This window comes from Sceloporus occidentalis, unplaced genomic scaffold, assembly GCF_023333645.1.
Source record: "Sceloporus occidentalis isolate IW3139 unplaced genomic scaffold, rSceOcc1.0.p SCAF_6, whole genome shotgun sequence".
Lineage (NCBI taxonomy): Eukaryota > Metazoa > Chordata > Lepidosauria > Squamata > Phrynosomatidae > Sceloporus > Sceloporus occidentalis.
Window position 1 is genome coordinate 71,134,288 of NW_028316986.1, and position 24,701 is coordinate 71,158,988.

At 39.1% G+C, this 24,701-nt stretch overlaps 1 protein-coding gene across 25 annotated transcripts in view; it reads right to left on the bottom strand.

Moving 5' to 3' along the window:
- The window catches only part of AFDN (afadin, adherens junction formation factor), a 138,745-nt gene that overhangs the window by 36,898 nt on the left and 77,146 nt on the right, over positions 1–24,701 (bottom strand). For all 25 annotated transcript variants that reach the window (XM_089530005.1, XM_089529999.1, XM_089530007.1 and 22 more), the window contains 5 exons: positions 23,537–23,802; positions 18,250–18,393; positions 12,542–12,740; positions 11,214–11,317; positions 10,236–10,322 (listed from right to left, as the gene is read on the bottom strand). In XM_089530005.1, the coding sequence (XP_089386131.1) occupies positions 10,236–10,322; positions 11,214–11,317; positions 12,542–12,740; positions 18,250–18,393; positions 23,537–23,802 (800 nt within the window). The remainder of the gene's footprint in view (positions 1–10,235; positions 10,323–11,213; positions 11,318–12,541; positions 12,741–18,249; positions 18,394–23,536; positions 23,803–24,701) is intronic.

Consider the following 24,701-nt stretch of genomic DNA (forward strand, 5'->3'; position numbering starts at 1 on the left):
CAGCATGCCAGAAGTAACCCCTGCATCGTTTCAGGCTGCCATTTGGGGAAATTTCTGGTTTGTTTTTATTTTAGGGGGATTGCGGGAACTCTCAATATGAGGGGGAAGTAATGGAGAAGCCCTGTTTGGGGCTGATTTTGTTAGTTTTCAGATGAGAAAGTTCAGAAAAATTGCCATGATTTTTAAAAAAAATTGGATCTGGGGAGTTTAGGGACTGCAGTTTGGGCTCCAAGGGCCACATGCAGCCTGCAGGCTACACTTTGCCCACCCTGTTGTAAGGGAATGAATAGTATGGAAGAAGAGAGACCAGTGGTTTACTTCCACATTCAGCCACTCTATTTCTAGTTAATAACATTCAAAATGAATATAGCAAATAACTTTCCATTCTGAATGCCCTGAAGCACTTAAGTATGAAAGTTATGATGGACTGCTTAAAAAGAAAATAACCAAAATTAGTAATACAAAAAAAAAATATTCCTACTGGTATTTCTAGTAATAATTTCTCAGCAACAGTTTATATCTGAAATAAACTAGCAAGATGCAATGTGTTCCTTGAAGGACCAAATGCAGCATGTCAGTTAACTGAACAATTATAAATATAATGATAAAAACAGTATTAATGCATTGTTGTCTACACAAAATGTTTTCTAACCCTGTAATCTTCCTAATTACTCTCATTACGTGGCAGATTAACAGATCAATGCCACTTCAGTGTATAATTAGTCTTGGATAATATTTTTGTTAAGCATCTTATTAAAATAGTTAGCTGCTATCATGAAATCCTAGAAACAAGTTATACTGGGTGCACCTACATGTCTTAACAATTATTCCACATAAAGTTATATGCAAAAGGAATCAAAAACAACATGACAATGTCTAAATTTCACGATAGTGTCTAAGATATCAACCTAACTCTATTTATTAAGTTTGATTAAAATTGCTTTGTAAATGTGCTTTTTATGGTTTTAAAAAATGGAAAACCAGAGTTGATCTGGAATGTACTCAAACTGTTCAGGAGTATTGGACAGACTGGGTCCAAAACTTTACTGTAGTCTTTGTTTTGATCCCATTAGATCACACATTAAAATCTGGTAACTCTGATCATTCATAGATTTGTATACAACAGGCAATCCATTAAAATATGCCACTGACAATGTAAATCCAGTCAGAGACCTTCTCTCTATCTGAAGAGTTCACCCCTCTTCCTCACTTACTTTTATTGTTTTCTTTAATGTAACACCTGTATCAGCTGTTTCTGTTTACAGAAAAGGGATAAAGTTGGTAATCTGCTAATTCTTATATTTCCTTTCAACTCTTGGAGTACTAATTAGTTGATGGAAATGGCAGAGGTAATCCGTGACATGGGTAATCAGGAAAAATAATCTCCCTTCCTTTCCTTTCAGAGTGAAAGTTCTGTGAATAGAATTCTGCTCATGGGTTTCTGGATGGAACTTATTGATTTGTAGGAAAAAAATAACTTTGTGCAAGGTAGACACAAAGATAAAATTTCCACAGTGACAACTGACTCACATAGTGAAAATCAGGATGGTGCAATTAAGAAAAAGCCCCTTGCTTTAGAGGTAGTCATTTAAAACAACGTTTTCAATAAATTTGAATGCAGTAACATTATAACAGCATTATTAAAATGAAATCTTTTTATTAACTTTACTGCACTGTGGAAGACATCATTCTAACAAGCATTCTGACAGCACAATTGTATGCATGTTTATTTAGAAAGTAGTCCTACTATATTTAGTGAGTGTACTCATTATTAGGTGTGTTAGGATAGGAGCCTGAAAAACCTAACGGTGTTGCAGATTCTAATATAGACACTTTGTTTTTAATCTTGAAGTTTCTGTTAAGGTAGAATAATAGATGGGGTGATGGTTAATCATTGGAGAGGATTATTTATCTTCTTTAAGTTTTAGTTTACCACTATTTGAAACATTTGGCTTTATGTTTCAGTAACAAAATACAGCCACAAAACCAAACATTAGTTTATAAAATTGTTTTGGCTTTCTTTATGATGTGTGATGAACAGAGATAGATAACTTCTCTTCCATCAAAGTGTTATATGACACAAAAAGTACTGCATTAAAAAAAAACAAATTTTCATAAGTCTGATCATTTTGTTCCTACTTGTTTAGTATATGTCAATCATTTTTAATATTCTTTACAAACAAATAATGTGCTTTTAGAGGTACTTCAGGATTATTGTGAGACACCATGAAAAGTAAGAGCATGTGTCTTAAATTATACATGAACTTTCAAAACTATAGAAGATTAAAATCTGCTATTAAAGCTCCTATTAGTTAATAGAGTTACAGACTTTCTTGCAACTTTTGATAAGTTATCTACAAATACCTAGTCACATGTTACAGTAAGTATTAAATTCACCAAATTGTAGGGAAAAAAATATCAGATCTAATGTTAAGCATTCCCTAAAACACTTACCAATGAGTCTGTTCTTCCAACGACAGAAAACCACATTTTAACTCCAGAAATATAACTCTTCGCTCCTTTCTCAGCTCTTAACTACAACCGTCAGTTTGCCAGATTTTCCAAAACACCCAGCTAGATAATTCTGTACTGGATGCTGACACCGCATAGCATTCATCAACACTTCCTATAGCCAATGCAGTATTCCAACTCTTACATGGCTAGTTACACTACTGTACCTTTCATGTACCATTAAGAACTTGATTAAACTGAAGACACTGCCTAGAAAAATCAAGGCAGCTTTTTGTATAAAATACAGAAAATCCAAGTTAAACAGGAAGTAAAGTACTGGCCTACAGATGGAAAGAAGTCAGATGCTAACCCCTCCCCTCTCCCCCCCCTCCTGCGTTATATTTTTAAAGTAAACTCCATGTGTATACTGCTTCCAAATCATCTGGATTTCATAAAATGTAACCACTGTGTGGTTGGAAGTCAGGCAACATTTCACATCAAAACTGTTTCAGGCTTAGAGCATTCTGCTCTCAGTCTCACAAGACTTGCTGCCACCAAACACCAAGCAATCCAGCCACTCCCCTCAAAACATGGCTACTGGTGTAACAAATGGTACTATAACAGAAAAAACCTACACCAGGAGCAAGCCATCAGCAAGGGTAGGCAATTTATTTACAGCTGTACTAGAAGTACAGCCATTGTCTTTAAACTCAGTATTCAGCAACTTTGAATTTGTGCTTCTGTCATACAAACTGTGTTTCTATCTTATAAACTAGTTACCATTTAAAACTATATGAACAGGATTATAATACATGCCTGGATTTCTGGCTCCATAGCCTTTCTTTGTTTGATCCTGCCCCAGTCTGTTACAGCTTGTTGGTTATATACAAGCTGTAACTTGAATGCTTACTGTGACTACTGCAGGGCTATCCCAAGACATTTTACTGCCTGAAGCAAAAAACAAGATGGTTCCCCTTCCCAATTCCACACACAGCCTGATAGCCTAATCTTACTTCAGTACTGTTAGTGGGATACCACTCTTCACCATAATGAAGGCTATGGATTAGTTTAGGGGGCATGGTATACACAGTTCTGCCCTGCAATAAAGAGAAACAGTCATTTGTTGTCTGAGGCAATTGTTGCATTCTGTTCAATGACACATCTGTCACTCAAGTACTACCAGACTTCCAGGAAAATACAGACAAACTTTGAATAAAAAAAGCAAGACTTTTTTGAATAATGGGGCTGCTAGTTTATGTTTGTCCTTTTTAGAGAGCTAGAGTCAGCCCCACCAGATGGTTGTGTTTAAGTGTCTAGGTCATCTGTTTGCAAGGACAGTTAAAATATCCCTTTGGGGACTCTATTCTTTTCCTGCAGCCTCTGTTCCTGAGATGAGTTGTGCATCATATTTCTGGAGATGTGCAAGCACTCCTTTCAGATGCCAAGCTACCACTGATAAGATAAGCATAATGTCTACAATAAAAAAAATCTTTACCTCAGCAATGAAAAACATAAATCAATTATCTGAGATTGTGTAAGTATGAGATTTTTTAAAAAATAAATCATTTATAAAGTTAAAATTACTAAAATTTATTGACTATACACAGACCTTAAAAACAGCACCACACAGCATTAAAAGAACAACCCTTGTCATTTTGTAAAAGCCTGACAGCATAAAATGTTTTGACTGGGAGAACAAGGATGGGGCTGTAATGAGGGACTTCCAAAGTCTGGGAGCCCTCTCCTTTGTTCCCACCAAACAATTGTTGAGCTCTATAGGCTCATATAGATGGATACCATCCTTCAAATAACCTGGACACGATCTGTATAGGGCAGTGATGGTGAACCTATGGCACACGTGTCAGAGGTGGCACTCAGAGCCCTCTCTGTGGGCACATGTGCCATCATCCCAGCACAGAGTTTGCCAGAGTTTGTTACTAGAAAGCCAGAGGGACATGGCACTTTGCAATAAATAAGTGGGTTTTGGGTTGCAGTTTGGGCACTCGGCCTCAAAAAGGTTCACCATCACTGGTATAGGGAAAGCCCTATACAGCTTGAGTCCAGGTTATTTGAAGGATTGTATCTCCCAGCACTTTGAATTGTGCTTGGAAATGGACAACAGCTGTTGGAGCTGTTGGAACAAGGAAGCTGTACACTCCCGATAGCCAGACCCAGCTAACAATCTGGCTGTAGCTCTTTGGAAAAACCGAAGTTTCTGAGCACTTTTTAAAGGCAGCCCCATGTAAAGCATATTCCAATAATCTAAAAAGGATATGACTAAGGCATGTACTGTACACTCTGGCCAGACTGCACAAATTGAAAATATTCATGAACACTGGACAAAGCAAGAGCCACAGTCATATTCACCAGAGCTGTATGAACTCTGGTGTCTAAGTAAGAGTGAATTTGCACGATTTTATCTGCAAAGTGGTGGGCAAATTCTTTGTAGTAGGCTGTTGAGTGGCACAAGCTTATATTCTCCTTTGGACCAAATTGTAGCAGATCCCTGACAACTTGAAACAGCTCTGCTGAACGGATACAATAGTGTCAGCCAAAAAGCCTTTTTTGCTATTCATGACAGTACCAGAGGTAGAAGAAGATGAGCTACAGGATAGGGGCCAGTTGACCAACAAAGTAAACTTTGTATTATCTGTTGCTGGGGAGATCATTGGTCTGGGAAATGTTTGTAGGTTCCCTTATTTTATTTTTTTACAAAAATGGAGGTGAAAACTGTTGAAAAGGCATAGTGTGTGTGTATGTGAGAAGGAAGGAGTAGGTCCTCATCATGACTAAATTCTAACCCAGAAGGGCCTTTCCTCCATTCCAACTGTGATTGTCCTGGCCAGAGAGGGAGAAAAGGGGCAGGCAAAGCTCCATCATGCCTAGCCCAGAAACAGAAGAAGGGCCCTAGCTCCATTCCAAGTGACATTGTCCAGGCCACAAAGGGAAGAGAAGGGGCAGGCAAAGCTCCATCACGCCTAGAAACAGAAGGGCCCTCCCTCCATTCATCTGCCATGGCCCTGGCCTGAGAGGAAGAGAAGAACCACTGGCCTCGATCACCTTCCCCACTACCATTCCCTTCTCCTGCTGTTTCATGGGAGTTTTTTTAGATTGTAAACTTGAGGGCAGGGAACTGTGTAATTAACAATTTGTAGGCTGCTCTAGCAGAAGGACAGGGTATACAAATTCTGAATGAATTGTTAACCCGTCACAGGCCCTCATATAGTGTGCTCTTGCCTTACGCAGGGATCCGTTCTGGACACCTCTGCATAAGGCTAATAGTGCATATGGCTCAAGTCCCACTGAAAATAATGGGGCTTGTGCATGGCGCACGCATCATTGCAACTTCCATCACACGGCTTTCAGTGTAAGCTAAAAGCTGTGTAAAAGATGCCTGCGTATGACACGGGCACACTGTAGTCTGATTTTGGTTGGACTAATTCTGAGTTTTCTACCACTGTCACTCTAGTCTCCTTTTGACTCATTTTGTTGCTGCCAGTTCCTTGGGGACTATTTAGCTCCATGAGAAGGAATGCCTAGGAGAGATTGTGTCCACCACTCTGGTCATTTCTTCATTCCAGAGATCGTTCAGGGTTCTAACAAGAGCACCTGTCAAGGCAACAGGAAACTTGCCAAAACCTCACAATCAGGCATCCATCCGCATCCATACACCTAGTGGAGCAGACTACCCATGCAGAGGTTGAGCCTCAGCAAGTCTAAACCTGATCAAGAAGTGATCTTTCTATTACAAGAGAACAGCAGAAAGCTCCTGCATCCCCAGATCACTATCATCCCTTCCTGTAAAGAAAACATGGTGTACAGTGTGTCCAGTAATATGAGTGGGGCTAGATACCACTTGGGGTAGACCCATGGTTGTCATGGTGGACATAAAGTCCTGAGTCACACCTGACAGGGTAGCCGCAGCATGGACACTGAGTTTCTCCCAGTATTACCAGCCACAAGGACTCCAACATCCCTCCTACCCCCGATCATCTCAGCTAGTTCAGGGAGGGAGATTGTTGAACAGCAGGGTACTGAGTACACCAGTAGAAATCCTAATCTGTCCTGGCTACACACTTTAAATAAACATACTCATATTCTGCAGAGTGACAGATATAGTAATTGGTTAGGGGGATATTATCTTGGGACCTTGGGACCCCCCTTTACCTACGTGCAGAAGTCCCTTCCCCAACTGTAGTATATGAATACAATTTTGCCTTAAAGTGAACAAAATTTGACTACCAGTCCTGAGGAATAGCATAATACGGACTCAGCAAATGCAAATGGGAAACCACTCAGAGTCAGGGGCTTTCCCAGCAGATAATGATCACCAATTAGCAGACCCTAATCCTCTTTTGCATTAGCCTTCCAACCTGAGGCCTGCCATCAGCAACAGAACAATACACATGCAAACAACTCATGCATTCCCAGGTTCACACAGTATGTATGTACACACACACACACACACAGAACATGGCCACATAGCCCAAAAACCCCACAAAAAACTATGTTTCCCTCCTCCTTCAGAAAAGGCTAGTACAGCTGTTCTTTTCTGCAAGAAATTCTGCCAGGAATTCTTCAAAACCAGGCACCATCAGTAGGGACAGGGGTTATGTGTTGACATGCAAGGGATTCCATTGTACCTTGAGGCAAAATCCCAAAGTGAAAGAACTGTTTATTGATAAATGTGAGTGGCAAGATCACAAGTATTAATATGATTCTTACTATCATCCTTCCATTATAGTGCAGTAAAATGCATTTTTAAAAAACTGCAAGTAGGATTCTCCTATGAAGTAATATAAGCACAACAAATTCAACTTCAACAACCTCCTACTAATTTCAGATTCAACTTACCATTGCTGCTATGCAATTACAAGACCATGGGATGATCAATCACATTTACATAGTATTGTTCCTCTAAAGATATTGGGAAGAATCTAGCAATGGACTTACAGTGGCATAATGCAGTAAACCTGAAAGGGATGATCCCTACCACCACTGGAGCCCATCATCCTATGTTTGCAAAACTATTTCTGAAGACTTAGAAACCCTTCTGGAGTCACTTTTGAGCTACATTGAGGAGGTGACCAGTTCAAAGTAAAATACATTGTAACTGGTTGTACAAAACTGCCAGGTAGAAACCTAGCCACGTAGCTTAGGACGCCCAACAAGATTATCTTCTGGGGAGAAAAATTGTTTTGTATGCCTTCATACTAATTGCTGGGCCATTCCTCTAATCACTGCCACTGGTGAAATTGGGAACTTGCTACTTTTTCAAAGAACTGAAGGTAAAGTAAGTAGGCCTACCAATGCTGTACTCATACTGTTAATTATGCATTCTCCACTGTTCTGCTTTTGTTGTTGTTGTTGTTAACTGCCTTTGTGTCCATCTCAATCCATGGTGACCCTATGGATGAGACATTTCCAGCCCCTCGGCCCTCTACTCTCTGCCCAGCTCCTGCAAACCCACATTCATGGTCTCTTTATTCATCCCCTCTTTCTACTCCCCTCCACCTTTCCTAACAGTATTGTCTTTTCCAACAATTCATGCCTTCTCATTATGTGTCCAAAGTACTCTATGTCTTGTCATCTTGATTTCTCGGGATATTTCTGGCTTGATCTGCTCTAGGACCCATTTGTTTGTTCTTTTGGCTGTTCATGGAATCCTCAGCACTCTTCTCCAGCAGCACAGCTCAAATGAGTTGATTTTCCTCCTATCTTCTTTCCTGACTGTCCACCTCTCACATCCATACATGGTAATAGGGAATGTAGGATTCTGATTTTGTGCTGAGTTGTATGTCTTTGCATTTTAGGATCTTTTCTAGCTCTTTGATAGTCGCCTTCCCCATTTTTAATCTTTTTCTGATTTTCTGCCTGCAATCCCCATTCCAATCAATATTTGATCCCAGATATGAGAACTCTTTTACTATTTCTATTTCTTCATTGTATAGCTTGAATGTGTGTAAGTTCTCTGTAGTCATTATTTTTGTTTTCTTTATCTTCAACAGTAAGACTGCCTTTGTACTTTCTTCATTGATCTTCTTTAGCAGTGTATTCCAGTTCTGTGAGGTTCTCTGCCTGTATTATGGTATCATCAGCATATTTCAGGTTGTTGATATTTCTTCCTCTTATTTTCACTCCTCCCTCTTCCACATCCAAGCCTGCTTTCCTTACAATATGTTCTACATATAAGTTGAATAGGTAGGGTGATAGGAAGCAGGATTTTCTGACTCCTTTGCCAGTTGGGAACCATTCTGTTTCTCCATGTTCTGTGCTGACAGTAGCCTCTTGTCCTGAGTACAGATTCCTCATTATGAGGCAAAGACATGTTGGCACTCCCATGTCTTTAAGGGTGTTCCATAGCCTTTCATGATCTATGCAGTCAAAGGCTTTGTTATAGTCTATTCTGTTTAGAGGACAGCTTTTGCTAATGAGGGAAATAATCTTTCTGTTTGGCTTCTCTTGTTAGATGTTGAGGAAATTAAGTTCTTCTAGCCTGTTCTAGTAATAGCTGCCCCAATGACAAGAGGCAGAACTAATTCTCTCTCTTTCTCTCTCATTATTGTTTACTTCTAAGTTTGCACAGAGATTTTATGGAACAGTACAGGTTCTCTGGCAATATACTGAGGCTACTGATCCTTCAGCTTCCTTCCTATACAGATGACTTCTGCAAATAGCTTGGCTTATCAATCGCTTCCTACAATGGAGATTGACTCAAAACGTCCTGTAAAATGTAAACACTGGCATCACAGATATCTTTAGCTATAATCCTAATAATTAGTATGAAACAATGCATGTACTGAATTCAATGTAATTTCATTCAGTTATGTGAGTTTGGGATAACAGCTTAACAATACTAGTGTGGTGCACCATCTAGTGTCTATAGATTGGTGCTACAAGAATTAAGACTGATCAATTGCTCCAAGCCTAAACGTTGACAGACAGATTTTCTGTCAGATCATAGTTATTTTAGACATAAGTTATTCTTTATCCCCACCCCAACTTATTTTAAATGTTTACAAAACAAAGATGTTTGGGTTTAAACATGCAGTAAAGTATTGTGAGCTCAGTACTAGGACTGGAGGGAGAAAACACCCTCCTAGGATGCATATAAGCTGTCACACTGCTAAATTATAATGTACATTCTCAGCCACTGCTTTGCACATGTATACATGTGAACTTTACAGCTTATAGTAAAAGACACTATAGATCTCAGACTGAAATCAGCCTACCACAGAAAAACACTCATCTGTGAAGTGTAAAGTGTAGCAAACCTAACAAAGTTTATCCTTATATGCTAAGTGTGTTTATCATAAATTTGATTTAATTTTTAAATTCTGAGTTCAATATACATTATACTGATACACATATGCCCTTAATTGCTATGACTTCCAACTGAAAAATTTAGACACTATGATAACTTTTGTCCTGAAATGAGAAACAATGGTGAATCCTGTCTCCTCCCAAGCTGGCTACCTTGCTCAATAACATCAAGTGCATCAGCTGTGATGGAATAGCTGGTTAGAACAAGAAATACGACCCTCTCAGCGGTGGCACCTACATTATGAAACACATGGCCATGACATATGGTTGGCCTCCCCACTTTGGTTCTTTTCCACCAGACTGAAAAATATTTATGCTGTTAGGCTTTGCCACTGTGGTTTATTTGATGATTGTGGTTTTTAGGTGCTGTGCCTGCCTTTTAAATGTTGCTGATATTGTACGCTTGATATTGTACTGTTAACCACAATATGTGGTTAATATGTATACAAAAGTGCTTGTACCTTAGCAGCTACTATGCTCAGACCCATCCCATTCTGTTTCTTTAGAGTCACAGTGATTATCTCAGGTTCCTTCCTCAAGGGTTGAGCCTGCAGGGGGGGAAAAAGAGTTCAGACTCCAAAATTCCACAATACCAAGAACAGTGTAATGCAAGAGTTAGGGAATTTATAGATCTTCAGAAGACCATGGACAACAACTCCCATCAATGCTCAACCCTCAAGGTAGGGCTAGTTGAAACTTTAGCCCAGGGGTAGGCAACCTGCGGCCCGCGGGCCGAATGTGGCCCGGCAAGGCCTTGGGACCGGCCCCAGCCCGGTCCTGCCGCCGGAGCCTTTGGCCTCTCGTGTGAGGGCGTGGGGCCTTTGGCCTATCAGGAGGAGGCGGGCAAGGGGGGGCAAGCGGCAGGCAAGGGGGCAATTGTCTATAGAAGCCTCCAAAACATGCATTTATATTAACATTTTTTTAAAAATCAGCAAATTTTTTGCATGTCCTCCATTTTTTAGAAAAAGTGTCCTCCATTTGAAAATTTTGCCCTACATTTGTCCCAATTTATTTATTTAATTAATTTTTTTAAAATTTATTTAATTATTTATTTTTTTGGCTTCGGCCCCCCAGTTGTCTGAGGGACAGCAACCCGGCCCCCGGCTCAAAACGGTTGCCTACCCCTGCTTTAGCCCAACAACACTGGGAGGACACAGGTTTCTTGATGAAGCAAACATTTTTGTTTTTTCCTTGCGAGCCTCACCACATTTTAAGAGATTAATAAAGGAATAGTAACATTTTTATTTTATAACGTCAGTGTAACACTGATCAAGTAGAGAAAAGTATAAATGTAGAAAATCCAACCATCCACATTTTAGTTCTCTACTGCAACCTGTTTTAGCAGTCCAAAAATTTGCTACCACTCAGTTTAGTATTACAGATTGCTACTAATGCCCATATATGTTCTCTCCTATAGGGTTCATAATGTGAGTACTTGCCAGATCAGCATTATCTTGTAGTAAATGACTTTCATAGTCTGCACCTTCAAAATATATTGTCCAAGTTCCTGGTGACCGTGGATGAGGTGTCAATCTGCAAAAGCCTAGATGGGAAGACAGTGTACAACAGGAAATGTATGCTATATACTCAGTGAAGCAAATAAGGAAACTAAAGAACTCACAAAATGACACATGTGTGCAGTCATACATATGTAGTTCAGTAGTAAAAAGAGTGATGATTATCAATTTGGCAACTGCTCTACTTATCAAAACATTTTATTGGCCTTTATTTCACTACCATTCTTGAACTTTCTCTCATAATCTAACTCCACATGACATGGCTGCATCCTATACCCATATATGTTGGTCTGAGAATCTAGGACACATGTAGTAGATATCCTAAACCTCATCACTCTCTATGTTTTAATATCTGAGGAAACCTTGCAAATGAAAACTGAAGATCTCAACACTATTTTCTAACCATAACCAAGTAATATGTATTGTGAGGGTATGGTCCCCAAAAGTTAAGTAATATACTTTAAAAATAAAAAAGAGGTAAAAGCATTCCAAGTAATTTGTATTTCAAGAGGTATATAAGCAAAATTGCTGTAGATTATATTTCAGAGGAAGGCAATGGCAAACCATTTCTCAGTATTCCCTGCTGATAAAACCCCATGAAATTCCCAGGGTCACCCTAAATTGACAGCAACATGAAGGCACATATTTTAATCCTGAATGCAGATTTCTATTTTAAACTTTCCGTCTGTCCTCAAAATAATCAAATTATTCTAGGTAAAGAATTACTGCTACCCTAAGCATTTTATTACTAAAAGATATAAACATCTCCTAGACCTAAAGAAAAAATTACATTTCAATACCCAAAGTATTTACTTAAAAGTGAGTCCTGTTGGGTTACAGGGAGGAAATAAAAGGAAATCATAGTCCTAGTTCAACATCTCATTAAGTTTGAGGACAGCAGATCGGAACTGAACGTTCTTCCACATATGGTTCTCTTTTATCCACGTCATTTGGACAGTTTCCTAATTAACTGCTTAAGAAGCATATCATAAGAGGTATACGTGAAGTAGGCAGTTACAGAATGCCTACCAATATCATAGTACAAAGCTGAAAAGGAAGACATGGCAGTACCTGAGGTCACTGAGATTTTATTTGTTGATCCCTTAAAAGAACAAGAACAGCTGACATCATAATTTGAAAATAAGGAAAACAGGAATTTCCAAGCAAGCATGTATAAAAAATAAATTCACTGAAAACAATTAAGGCAGAAAATAAAGTTTCTACCGCACTATAAAACTAAAAGCACTAACCTCTTTGGCAGAGAGGGTCTAAAAATTCTTGTAACCCATTTGGGATATTTCTCACAACATCACATGAGTAGCCATCTTCTGGCAGGAGAAATGGTAGCTGTAAATCAGGATCTTCTTCTAGCTGTACTTCTCTACCATCACTACGAGCCAGCTCATCCGCAGTATTTTCTGCAACAGCTACAACATTTTCTATTAACTCCTAGGAATGAAAGAAATAGACATGAACAATATTATACGTGATCAAAATTAGGAGTAAAAATTATGGTTCTATACAGTGGACCACCCACATTCACTGGGGTTAGGGCCACAGGACCTCCATGAAAGTGGAAAAAACGTAAATAAAAAAACACTATTCTTTTTACCTGAGAGAACACTTCTCTATGATCTCTAGGACCTCCAGGACAATTCTGTGTTCAAATTTTGCCAAACATTGACCATGAAATTGCACTGGACAACATCCAAATGCCTAGAGAAGTGTTGTCGATAGGTCTTCCAACATGACTTTTGGCAGAAGTTGACAAGAGAGTCATGCTGGAGGACCTATAGATTCCTAGAGAGAACATATTAAATCCACGAATAATCAAAGACACAAAAGTCAAAGCAAATGTAGAGGGCCAACTGTACTTTAGTTATTCAATTAAGTTAATGATAAAACTAGTATACTTGTTTAAACCTGATGTCATGCAAGACAGATCCAAGCAACAAAAGGAAATTAATTTTTCAGCAGAAGTGCTGGGGCTTTATAAAATTCCTCAAGCATTCTTTAAAGTGCAGTACTATAAATCACTGGAAATGGAGAGTCATCTATATTAATAAACAACTCAGTTAACACTGGATACATACAATAATATGTACTTCTCGGGTGGAGAGGAAGATGAGAAGCAACATAACTTTAATTTAGAGGTTAAAATCTAGGAATTCTGTTTTGATATTTAGCATTAGAGAAAGTTCGTATTTTCAACAATTTTTGGCATCAGAGGTTGTAGCAAGCTAATCCACAGAGGTGATCCAAAGCCATTTTACAATGATAAGATTACCTAATTAGAATACTTTAATGACTTAAATCAAAGCAATTTTGAAAGGCCCAAGGGTCAATCCTAGGACTCACTGTGAAGTGCACAAGGCCAGGAAGTGTAGGGGACAAAATGCTCCCAAATCAAATACAGAAATGACTGTACATCTTCAATTTTCATTTTTAATGTTGGGAGTGACTTCATAACATAAAACCACAACTTCTGGAGCTCTCAAGGATCAGAAAATTAATTTCTTTTTCAATGTGAGAGAGGCACTAAGTAGGCCACAAAAAGAGACACAGGCCTGTTACAGACTGCCAAAATAAAGCTGCTTCGGGTCTCTTTGGAGGTATGCTATTTAAATGATGCATGCATCCTAAGAATCCTGAAGCTGCACCAAAGCTGCACTCCAGTGCTTAGGAATGGAGTGTGGCGACCTCCGGACTCTTAGGACCCATGCATCATTTAAATAGCATACCTCCAAAGAGACCCGAAGCAGCTTTATTTTGGCAGTCTGTAACAGGCCTTAGAAACTATGTGTAACCAATGGATCAGAATTCACGATAATGATGGTGGTGGTGTTATAATGCCAAATAACTTGTTCAGCTTTTACATAGTATCCAAATTTCGATTACAGGCTATAATTTAGGAACTGAGAAAGTTCAAGCTTAAAAAAAATCCTGGTATTCTCAGATGTGTGACCAAAGTATTTCAAAGTTAGGTTGTTTTTCCACTGCAGAAATAATCCAGTTTGACCCCACTGCCATGGCTCACTGCTATGGGATTCTGGGAACTGTACTTTTGTGAAGCATTCAGCCTTCTCTGTCCGAGAGCTCTGGTGCCACAACAAACTACAATCCCCAGATTTCTATATCACTGTGTCATGGCAGTTAAAGTGGCACCAAACTGCATTATTTCTATAGTGCAAATGCAGTCTTGGAGACATGTTATCTCTCTTTGATCTAGCTGTAATATTTTGGCCCTGTTTAACGTGTCACTTGCTCTTTCACCCAGCTACATCTAATTAGTGTATCAATATTAGTATGGAAACCTAAGGATAAAGATAATTAATGACAAGATATTGAATATAGATTTTTCTCCATTAGCATTATGACTTTCAAAATTCACTTGCAGCTGCAAATAATTATTATCCTTTATTGTTTGGCATTTATCAAATTACTGTTGGTTTCTCAAGGTAAACATCAACAAAAAAATTAAGTATCCCAATGTAGAGGAGATCCTGCTCTTGCAAATTTTAATGGATTATCTTCAACTGTCTTTAAGATTTAGGGGGATAGTTTATTCAGATTATAACTTTAACCAGAAAAAACTGAAACTTTCAGTCATTTCAATTCTTCTACATCTTTCATGATCCTTGACTTTTCATAAGCTTATCAAGCTACTGGTCATTTGATATCCAGGACAATCACATATATTTTTGCCTGATACAAAAGTATTTCTCACAGAAATTGTAGGCAAATTTTTACAGAGAGCAATGAGAACATGAACTAAAATTTTATTTACCTACATTAGCCTTGTCTCTACTATATAAAGATTATATTATGTGATTGGATTTTACTGCAGTATATAAAACTTTTTCTGCCATGTTGATTTCTAAGGATTTTAATTATTAGATGTTGTTTGGATCAATAAAAACTGAAAATTTAATAACAATATAGAATTAACAATATTTAACAATAAGTACAAAAGTATCCATATAGGTTTTGATTCAAAACATTACTTTAGGAATACTAAAAGCCTGGGTCATGTTCTCCTTAACAGTTGTCCCAAATTAAGACATTAGTAACTTTCACTCATTATTTGGAGCTGCTGAATAACAACAAGAAAATCAAGGCTTTGGTTTGCAGAATTAGAGAATTTGTTCAGAGCTAGCAATAAAATATATACAGAAGAATAAAAAAATGAAAGCCACTCAATAAAAAGGGGGAGGTGATATGAAGAGGATGAAGATGAAGTTTGATAACTAAAAAGTCCAGTGCATTTTGGCATGTAAATATTTTAAAGCATTTTTCAGGGGGCTGTACAGAGACTATAAAGGACAGCACATGAACACATCCATGTAATCATTTTAAAAGACATTTAAATAGTTGTACATGGCATATAAGCACTGTCTTTCTCACCCATTTATTCAGTTGCAATGGACACTTATATTTTCCACTTTGTCATCCACCATGTGGAGTTAGGGGTTGTACAGACTGCCCCTAAGGAGCGGCCTGCAGTCGCCTCTTTTAGCGCCAGATTGGAGCCATGGCAACCACATGCCACAGCCCCAATCTTGCCTTTTTGCAATGCAAAAAGGAGCCAGAAAAGTGGCTCCTTTCTGCGCCACAGAAAGGGCACCATAGCTGCCAATGACATGGCTTTTTGGTGCTCCTTTAGCACTGTGTCATCTAAACGCAGTGCCAGAGAAACAACGTGGCACTGCCTGACACGTGGTGCGGCATGTGGTATCATGCCAGCCTAGGGGCAGAGTCAGGGTGTGCGTCGTGTGGACACCACGCCCCGACTCCACCCCCAGGCCGGCCTGAATGGCTGGTCTGCACAGCATCTTATTCCCCTAGTAAATTTAGTTATGCTTCCAGCATAGGTAATGATATAGTACAGGAATATCTGGTTAATCTAAATGAACATAAATCTCCAGGACCAGATGAACTACATCCAAGGGTATTAAAAGAATTGGCAAAAGTAATATCGGAGCCATTGGCAATAATCTTTGAGAATTCTTGGAGAGCAGGAGAAGTGGCAGCAGACTGGAGGAGGGCAAACGTTGTCTCCATCTTCAAAAAGGGGAAAAAAGAGGATCCCAACAATTATCGTCCAGTTAGTCTGACATCAATACCAGGAAAGATTCTAGAGCAGATCATTAAACAGAGAGTCTGTGAACATCTAAAAGGCAATTCCATAATCACAAAAAGTCAACATGGGTTTCAGAGAAACAAGTCATGCCAGACAAGTCTGATCTCTTTCTTTGATAAAATTACCAACGTGTTATTGAAGGGAATGCTGTGGATATAGTGTATCTTGATTTCAGTAAGGCTTTTGACAGGGTTCCCCATGACATTCTTGCAAACAAAGTAGTGGAATGTGGGCTAGACAACGTAACTGTTACATGGATTTGTAAGTGGCTGACTGGCCGAACCCAAAGGGTGCTCAACAATGGCTCCTTTTCATCCTGGAGAGAAGTGACCAGTGAGGTCCCACAGGGGTCTGTCCTGGGCCCAGTGCTATTCAACATCTTTATCAATGACTTGGATGACAGAATCGGGGGCATATTTATCAAATTTGCAGATGACACCAAATTAGGAGAAGTAGCTAATACCCCAGAGGACAGGATCAAAATTCAAAATGACCTTGATAGATTGGAAAGCTGGGCTAAAGCTAACAAAATGAAATTCAACACAGAGAAATGTAAGGTACTGCACTTAGGGCAGAAAAATGAAATGCACAGATACAGGATGGGTGTCACATGGCTGAATGAAACAATGTGTGAAAGGGATCTGGGAGTCCAAGTAGACCACGAATTTAATATGAGTCAACAGTGCCATGTGGCAGCTCTCAAGGCCAATGCGATTTTAGGCTGCATCAATAGAAGTATAGTGTCTAGATCAAGGGAAGTAATAGTGTCACTCTATTCTGCTCTGGTCAGGCCCCACCTGGAATATTGTGTCCAGTTCTGGGCACCACAATTCAAAAAGGACATTGAGAAACTGAAGCGTGTCCAAAGGAGGGCGACTAAAATGGTGAAAGGTCTGGAAACCATGCCCTATGAGGAACAACTTAGGGAGCTGGGGATGCTTAGCCTGGAGAAGAGAAGGTTAAGAGGTGATATGATAACCCTGTTTAAATACTTGAAGGGATGTCATATTGAGGAGGGAGCTAACTTGTTTTCTGCTGCTCCAGAGAAGAGGACCTGGAACAATGGATGCAAGCTGCAGGAAAAGATTCCACCTCAACATTAGGAGGAACTTCCTGACAGTAAGGGCTGTTTGACAGTGGGACAAACTCCCTCGGAGTATAGTGGAGTCTCCTTCCTTAGAGGTCCTTAAACAGAGGCTGGATGGACATCTGTCAGGGATGCTTTGATTTAGATTTCCTATATTTATTTTTATTTTATTTGGCAGGGGGTTGGACTGGATGGCCCTTGTGGTCTCTTCCAACTCTATGATTCTATGATTTTATGCAGCATATTAAAGCATTTTAAAAAAAATCTATTTTATTCCAAAGGCCAATGAAGACTGTCTCCACATCACTTTTAATTTCATTTTCCCCATAACTTCTTGCTTCTACTGCTTCTCTTTTTCTCAGTGCTTAAATATCCCTCATATACTGTTCTGCTGACTTCAGGATTTTTAATCCATATTTTATACACTACTTTTTTATTCATCCTGAATCCAAAACAATTCCTTTCCAATCAGTTCCCCAGCCCCTGACATTTGTCTCTGTCCTTTCTCTATCCAAGAGTAGACAGATAATTCCTCCCACTCTATTTGGTCAAACCCGCCCAGCCCCTGATAAAATATTTTGCCAGAAAGGTAAAACCCTTTTTTTCTTACACTGTAACATAAGATGTACTGCTTTGTTCGAAAACAAAACAAAACAAAACAAAAACCTTAATGTCTTTGAACAGAACCCTTTCCTCACCCTTTTAAAAATAAGAACTCTAAATTAACTTACTGTTGGGATAAATGGTTCATCTGGAGCACAATGATAATTTTGTAGCAATGCATGAAGCTGTAGAGAATTGAGTTTAAAGCAGGTGCTATTAATATTTGGAATATCTTCTGGTGAATATTTATCCATAGTAAGTAATGTAGTTGCCTGTGAAGAAAAAGCAAAAACTATTTTAACCATTATCAGGACCATCTGTATTTAAAGATTAGAAGATGTGACACTGGAAACAATATGCCAAAGTCAGGATGCAGGAACCACCTGCTAAATTACTATAATTAGGATCTTCCATTAACCATTCAATATGGAGTTCTTCTGTTAAGGCTTGAAGCCATTTCATTTGATCACACAAACATTTGATCCCAATTTCTCTTTCCAATGAATCAACACCCCATGCCCACTAATCATACAGGATACCTCTGTTAACAAAGCATTTGACAAGAAAGTTCATTTACAAAGTCTTTTTCTGTCCATTTAACTCCTCCTCTTTTCATCCTTTTCTTCTGTCTAGCTGGAATTTGTTTACAGCATTGGCACTGGAAGACAGTGGAAGATGGAGAAACAGAGATTCCATTTCTGGGTTGCAGCTGACTTTAAAATCCCTTACTGATCATGCATGAACAGCAAAACAGAGAGAAAAGGAGAAAGCAAGTTTCCTTGCTTTACCATGCTCTGTAGAATGTTCATAATGTTTTTGTTTACTTATGCAAGGCCCACCTGACCTGGTTGTTTCATTTCCCATGTGCATACTGTTCGTATTAAAAACATATCTACTCCTCCTACTCCTCCTCTTCTTCTTTTTCTTCTTTTTGGTGATACAGGAACGTATCCCTCATCTTTCCATGTTTTTTCTGCCTCTAGTACCAAATGTTATGTTAAACAAATAACATCGAGGAACACAGCTACTTCATTAACTCAAGTACACCTGTGCTCAATTGTCACTGGGTCGTTGGGAGGACAGGATGTCTCTGTTTATTTCAGATTGTTGGGGGTACAGAGTTGGGTTTATTTGTACCCCATCACACATAGATTAAAATGTTAGTTTTCTTCATTGATTCCTATGGGCAACTAATTTCTATTTTTTTCAAGGTTTTTCAAAACATCTTTTCAGTGGGAATCAAAAGAATGATCTTGCCAAAAATGAAAAAGTTCAGTTTACCCTCTTTATGCTTCTCTCATCCGCATTTCCTTTAAATTCACTCCATTCCATGTGCATTGTCACCCAACTATCAGGATTTCTCCTTCCCACCTCAGCTAAAGGTCCATGTACTTTTTAAATAGTCAGGAATTTGTTTTGAGAATGCGCCCATTTGATTTTTTTCCCTCAACACAGGGGAAGGGGAAAGTCAAGTGTACTGATACTGCTCCCTTTTACACAAGAGTGTTGCCTTTTTGGAAATAACTCCATGAACACAGGAATATGTAAAACAGATTCTTCAAAAATAACCCAACTGTACAAATTACCTATAATCAAGAAGGAAAGAAAAAACTTCAAGGCTTCAAACTTAAGAAACAAGGTATCTTCATTCCTATTTTACAGACACTGTTCTCCTATTTATTTTATTTGCACAAAGATAGACAAGGGACGTAGCCAGGATTTTGGGAAGGGGGGGTGTTTCCAGACTACGTGCCACCATTTTGAGGGGCTAAAAGCCCCCGCCCCCAGACACAGAAAGAGGGTCGAGTCTTTACCTCAGGAAGGGGAAAAGGGAGGGGAGGGGGCTGCTCCACTTCAGCACCATTGCCAAAGGCTCCTCAGGTTCATTCAGGGGAAAGGAGAGGCAAGAGAGCCATCTTTTGAGGGGAAGGAAAAATGAAACAACCCGGGGCAGGGATATTTTTGAGTTAGTGGAGAAGTTTGCCCTTGGAGTGAAGGGAAGGAGAGGATAAAGAGAAAAGAGGACTTGCTCCCTGGCTTCCTCCTCTCAGGGCTCCTGCTGCCCTGGCGCCTTCCCCAAACCCCATGCACATGAGGAGCTCTGGCTGAAGCAGGAGCAACAACCAGGGCATGGTGCCTTTTGGGGGTTCCCGCCTCGTTCTCTGCTCTCTGGGGGGGCAACCTGCGCGTGGAGGGGGGCCAGGGAAGAGAGGGAGAGAGAGAGGGAGAGGGAGCACCCCAAAGAGAGAGAAAGAGGGAGAGAGAGAAAGCACAACCATGCCTAGACTTCAATCTACTTCCTCAGATGCATTTAGATGCAATAATAATAATAATAATAATATGTAGAAAGATCTTGCAGCACCTTTGGGACTCACTGAAAGAAATTCACAGCATGAGCTTTTGAAGACAGTCTACTTCTTCAGATGCATTTAGATGCAACAACAACAACAACAATATGTAGAGAGATCTTGTAGCCCCTTTGAGACTAACTGAAAGAAACACATTGGCAGCATGAGTTTTCCTATAAATGTCAGGTTTCCTACCATTTTCCTCAGATGCATTTAGATCCAATAATAATAATAATAATATGTAGAGAAATCTTGCAGCACTTTTGAGACTCACCGAAAGAAAGAATTTGGAGCATGAGCTTTCCTAGACTTCAGTCTACTTCCTCAGATGCATTTGTGGCTTGCAAAAGACCACCCAATGGCTTTGTATGGTCCAGTTGGGATTCGAACCCTGGACTCCAGAGTCACAGTAGTCCAGTGATCAAATCACTATGGAGTAGGAGGATTAAATAGGGCAGCTATGGGCCATTTGTGGCCCTGGGTCATTGTTTTGTGGTCCTCCCATCCATCCTCCCCAATTCCAAAATAATAATAATAATAATAATAATAATAATAATAATAATAATAATAATTTTGTTATAAAAAGAGGAGAAGGATTTCCTGGAAGCCTCTGTGGTTGCTAGCACACCATACACTGTTTTAACATTGTTTAACATTTATACATAGATACAGATATAGATATCTGTTTTTCCAGTCTGGAAGTGGACTTCCTCCCAGTCACGCTTTGCTTTTCCCATCCAGGTTTTGGATGTAGCCCGCATATATATATATATTTCCCCCCTGCCTTTCTGCCAAAGTGGGACCCTAGGCAGCTAACAACACATAGAAAACACATTAAAACAACAATGAAAATTGTAAAAAATACATTTAAAAATTACAAATATAAAATATAAAATACAAATATAAAATTCCAGAGGTTAAAATCAGCCAAATCCATGCATCAAGAGGGTGGTGAAATGAGGAGGGGGTCTTTGGCTAAGAGAGAGGAGAGAAGGAGTGAAAGACACTCTGCACATGCTCAGGCACCCACTGATTCTAAGACTGAGCATGGAAACAATAATTCTGAGGTTCAGAGGCTTGGTGGCCTTCCCTTCAACACAAGCAAGGTCCCTTCCAGAAAGAAAATGGAGAGGGGTGGGGAGTGGGTTTAACTCATGGATAGAGGTCCCACTGGGTGACCATGGGCAGGTCACACTCTCTCAGCCCCAGAGAAACACCCTCTGGAAAAATTTCCCCATTATAGGTTTGCCTTAGGGTCGCCATAAGTCAAGATGCAAGTAGCATCAACAAAAGAGCTCCAAGGCTGCATCTGCACTGCAGAAATAGTGCAGTTTGATAACACTTTAACTGCCCTGGCTCCATGCTATGGGATCCTGGGATTTGTAGTTTTTGGAGCTATTTAGCCATCTCTGTCAGCCACAAGAAACTGAACTGCAATTCCCAGGCCTCCTCATCATTTCATCATTTATTTCATTTCTATGCCACCTTTTCTCCCAGAAAAGGACCCAAGGCAGTTTGGTTTTTATGGTTGACACCACTTTAACTTCCATTATAGCTCTGTGCTATGGAATCTTGGGATTTGTAGTTTTGAGGAGCTGTTTAGCGATCTCTGTCAGGTGCCACAACAAACTTCAAATCCCAGCATTCCACAGCATGGAGCCAAGGACAGTTAAAGTGGCATCAAACTGGATTATTTCTTTAGTGCAGATGCAAACTGAGTCCTTCCTCTCAAGCTGTTCACATCAGATAAATTCAGGTTGATAAAGCAAAGTGCAATGTATCTTTGCTCTTGAGACTCTTACCTAATTCCTTCATAGCTATCCTTTGAAGTCCAATTTCTTGACTATGATTTATGACTCAGTCAAACTTTAGAAAATCTTTGTAGCTGTTATTGCTGTTGTTGTTGTTAACAACAACACTGAGTTTCAACTCAACATCTGGAGGGCTACCCTTTTTCCATTCCTGCTTTAAATGGAGGAGGATTGTTAACTGCCATCAAGTTGATTTTGACTTATGGAGACCCTATGAGTGAGAGACCTTTAAGTCACCCTGTCCTCAACAACCTGCTCAGGTCTTGCAGGTTCGGGGACATGACTCTCTTGATTGAGTCTAGCAATACCAAACATTATTGTCATTTCTAGTGAGTCATATCTTCTCATGATATGCCAAAGTATGACAATTTGAGTCATCTTGGCTTCTAGGGAAAGTTCAGGCTTGATTTGCTCTGTGATCCATTTATTGGGTCATTTTAGCAGTCTATAGTATCTGTAGAACTCTTCTCCAGCACCACATTACAAATGAGCTGATTTTTTTCCTACCAGCTTTCTTCACTGTTCAGCTTTCACAATCATATATAATGCCATACAATGGCGTGGACAATCCTAATATTAGTATTCAATGATATATCTTTTTACATTTCAGAATCTTGTCTAATTCCTCGATAGCTAGCCTTCCAAGTCCTAGCCTTCTTCTGATTTCTTGACAGCAGTTTCCATTCTGATTAATCACTGAGCCAAAGTATGAAAAATCTTGAACTATTTCAATCTACTCTAAAGTTATGTAAATCTGTGATCATTATTTTTGTTTTCTTAATGTTCGAATGTAAACCTGCCTTTGCAATTTCTTCCTTAATTCTCCTCATTAATCATTCCAAGTTTTTGCTATTTTATGCTAGTAGTATAGTTTCTTCTGCATATCTTAAACTGCTGCTGTTCCTTCCCTCAATAATCATGTCCGCTTTCTCAAAATCTAATTTTGCTTTCTGTATGAAAAGATTTGTGTAGAAATTAAACAGATAATGTGATAAAATGCAGCTTTATCTGACCCTCTTATCAACTGGAAACCATTATGTTTGCCCATTTTGTGTATTAACAGTGGGCTTCTATCCTGGGTATAGCTTATAGACCAGGAGAAGTAAATGTGACATGCTGATTTCTTTTAGAGTGATCCATAGGTTTTCATGATCTAACCTGGGGGCACCAAGTTGAATGTTTATTACTATATTAGCAGGTGAAAATCATAAGCATCACAGAAGCAAACATTTATTTTTCTATTCCCAAATACCCACCTGTACTATCCTACTAAGGTGACAATCAGCAGCCAGCTCCAAGCCTTGTTTTTCTGCCCAGGCCTCAATGTGTCCCAGTTGCTGGCGAATAATAGCTCCCCAGTAATGAGAACACAATCCTGAATCTGGATCAGTAACCAGTCTGTTAAAAAGCCACATGTTGATAAAGTGGAACAGCTGAGAGAAGAGCTGTATAGTCAGTGCAGCATTCACTCTACAACGCCGTAACAGGGACATGGCTCCAGTTAGTGTATGCAAGACGTCATCTACAAAAAGAAAGTTACACATGCTGTTGTTGTTGTTAGTGATTATACATTCTAGTTAGAGCTATATTAAGTATCTCAGTATTCAATTCTGTTTTATATAAAGAGGACACTATAATTTAAAGACAATAATGAGAAGCACCAAATACTAAAAATTACATTATATAAAGAGATTTAAAAATTAGAATTATTTATTGTTTACAAAAGGAAAGCAACAAAACTTCATTCAATTATCATTAAGGTAATCTGGTTTACATCCTGAGTCAATGATTTGGTTTCATCTAATTTGACGACTGCCCGATTTGACTAAGATCTGAATCTTGATTTGGAAATCCCAGTCTTTGTGCCTCTCATTAACTATAATTTAAAAATCAACAATGGCTGTAACCTTTTTTCTGTTTGTCAAAAGTGAGTTGTGTGCCAGATTTCATAGAATCAAAGTTGGAAGAAACAAGCCTATAGGGTTTTATACTATAAGCCTTTACATTCTGATTTTTTTATAAAACTTGGAATTGCCAATAATATCTTTTAAAAAATTAGTAATGACAGCAGCACTATCTGAAGTTATCAAGACTAACGAGTTTTCAGAAAAATACATGCCAGGCATTTTGTGCAAGAAATTTCAAGCTGCTCCTCCCTTGAGGTTTTTGTGAAAATCATAATAAAAATGGCTTACCAGTATTAAAGGTAGTCCTAACTAGCAAACATGCAACATTTCAGAGAAGTGAGTGCAGAATTTTGGAAAGAAAGAGGAAGTTCTAATTTGGGGAGCAGGTGATTTCCTTTTCCTTATGCTCTGCCATAGTTGGAGACATTTCGTATGAAAATTGTATATATTATAGAGATGCTGAGAAGCAAGAAACTTCCAAAACCTCAGTAGGGTAGAGTCAGAAGAAACTACA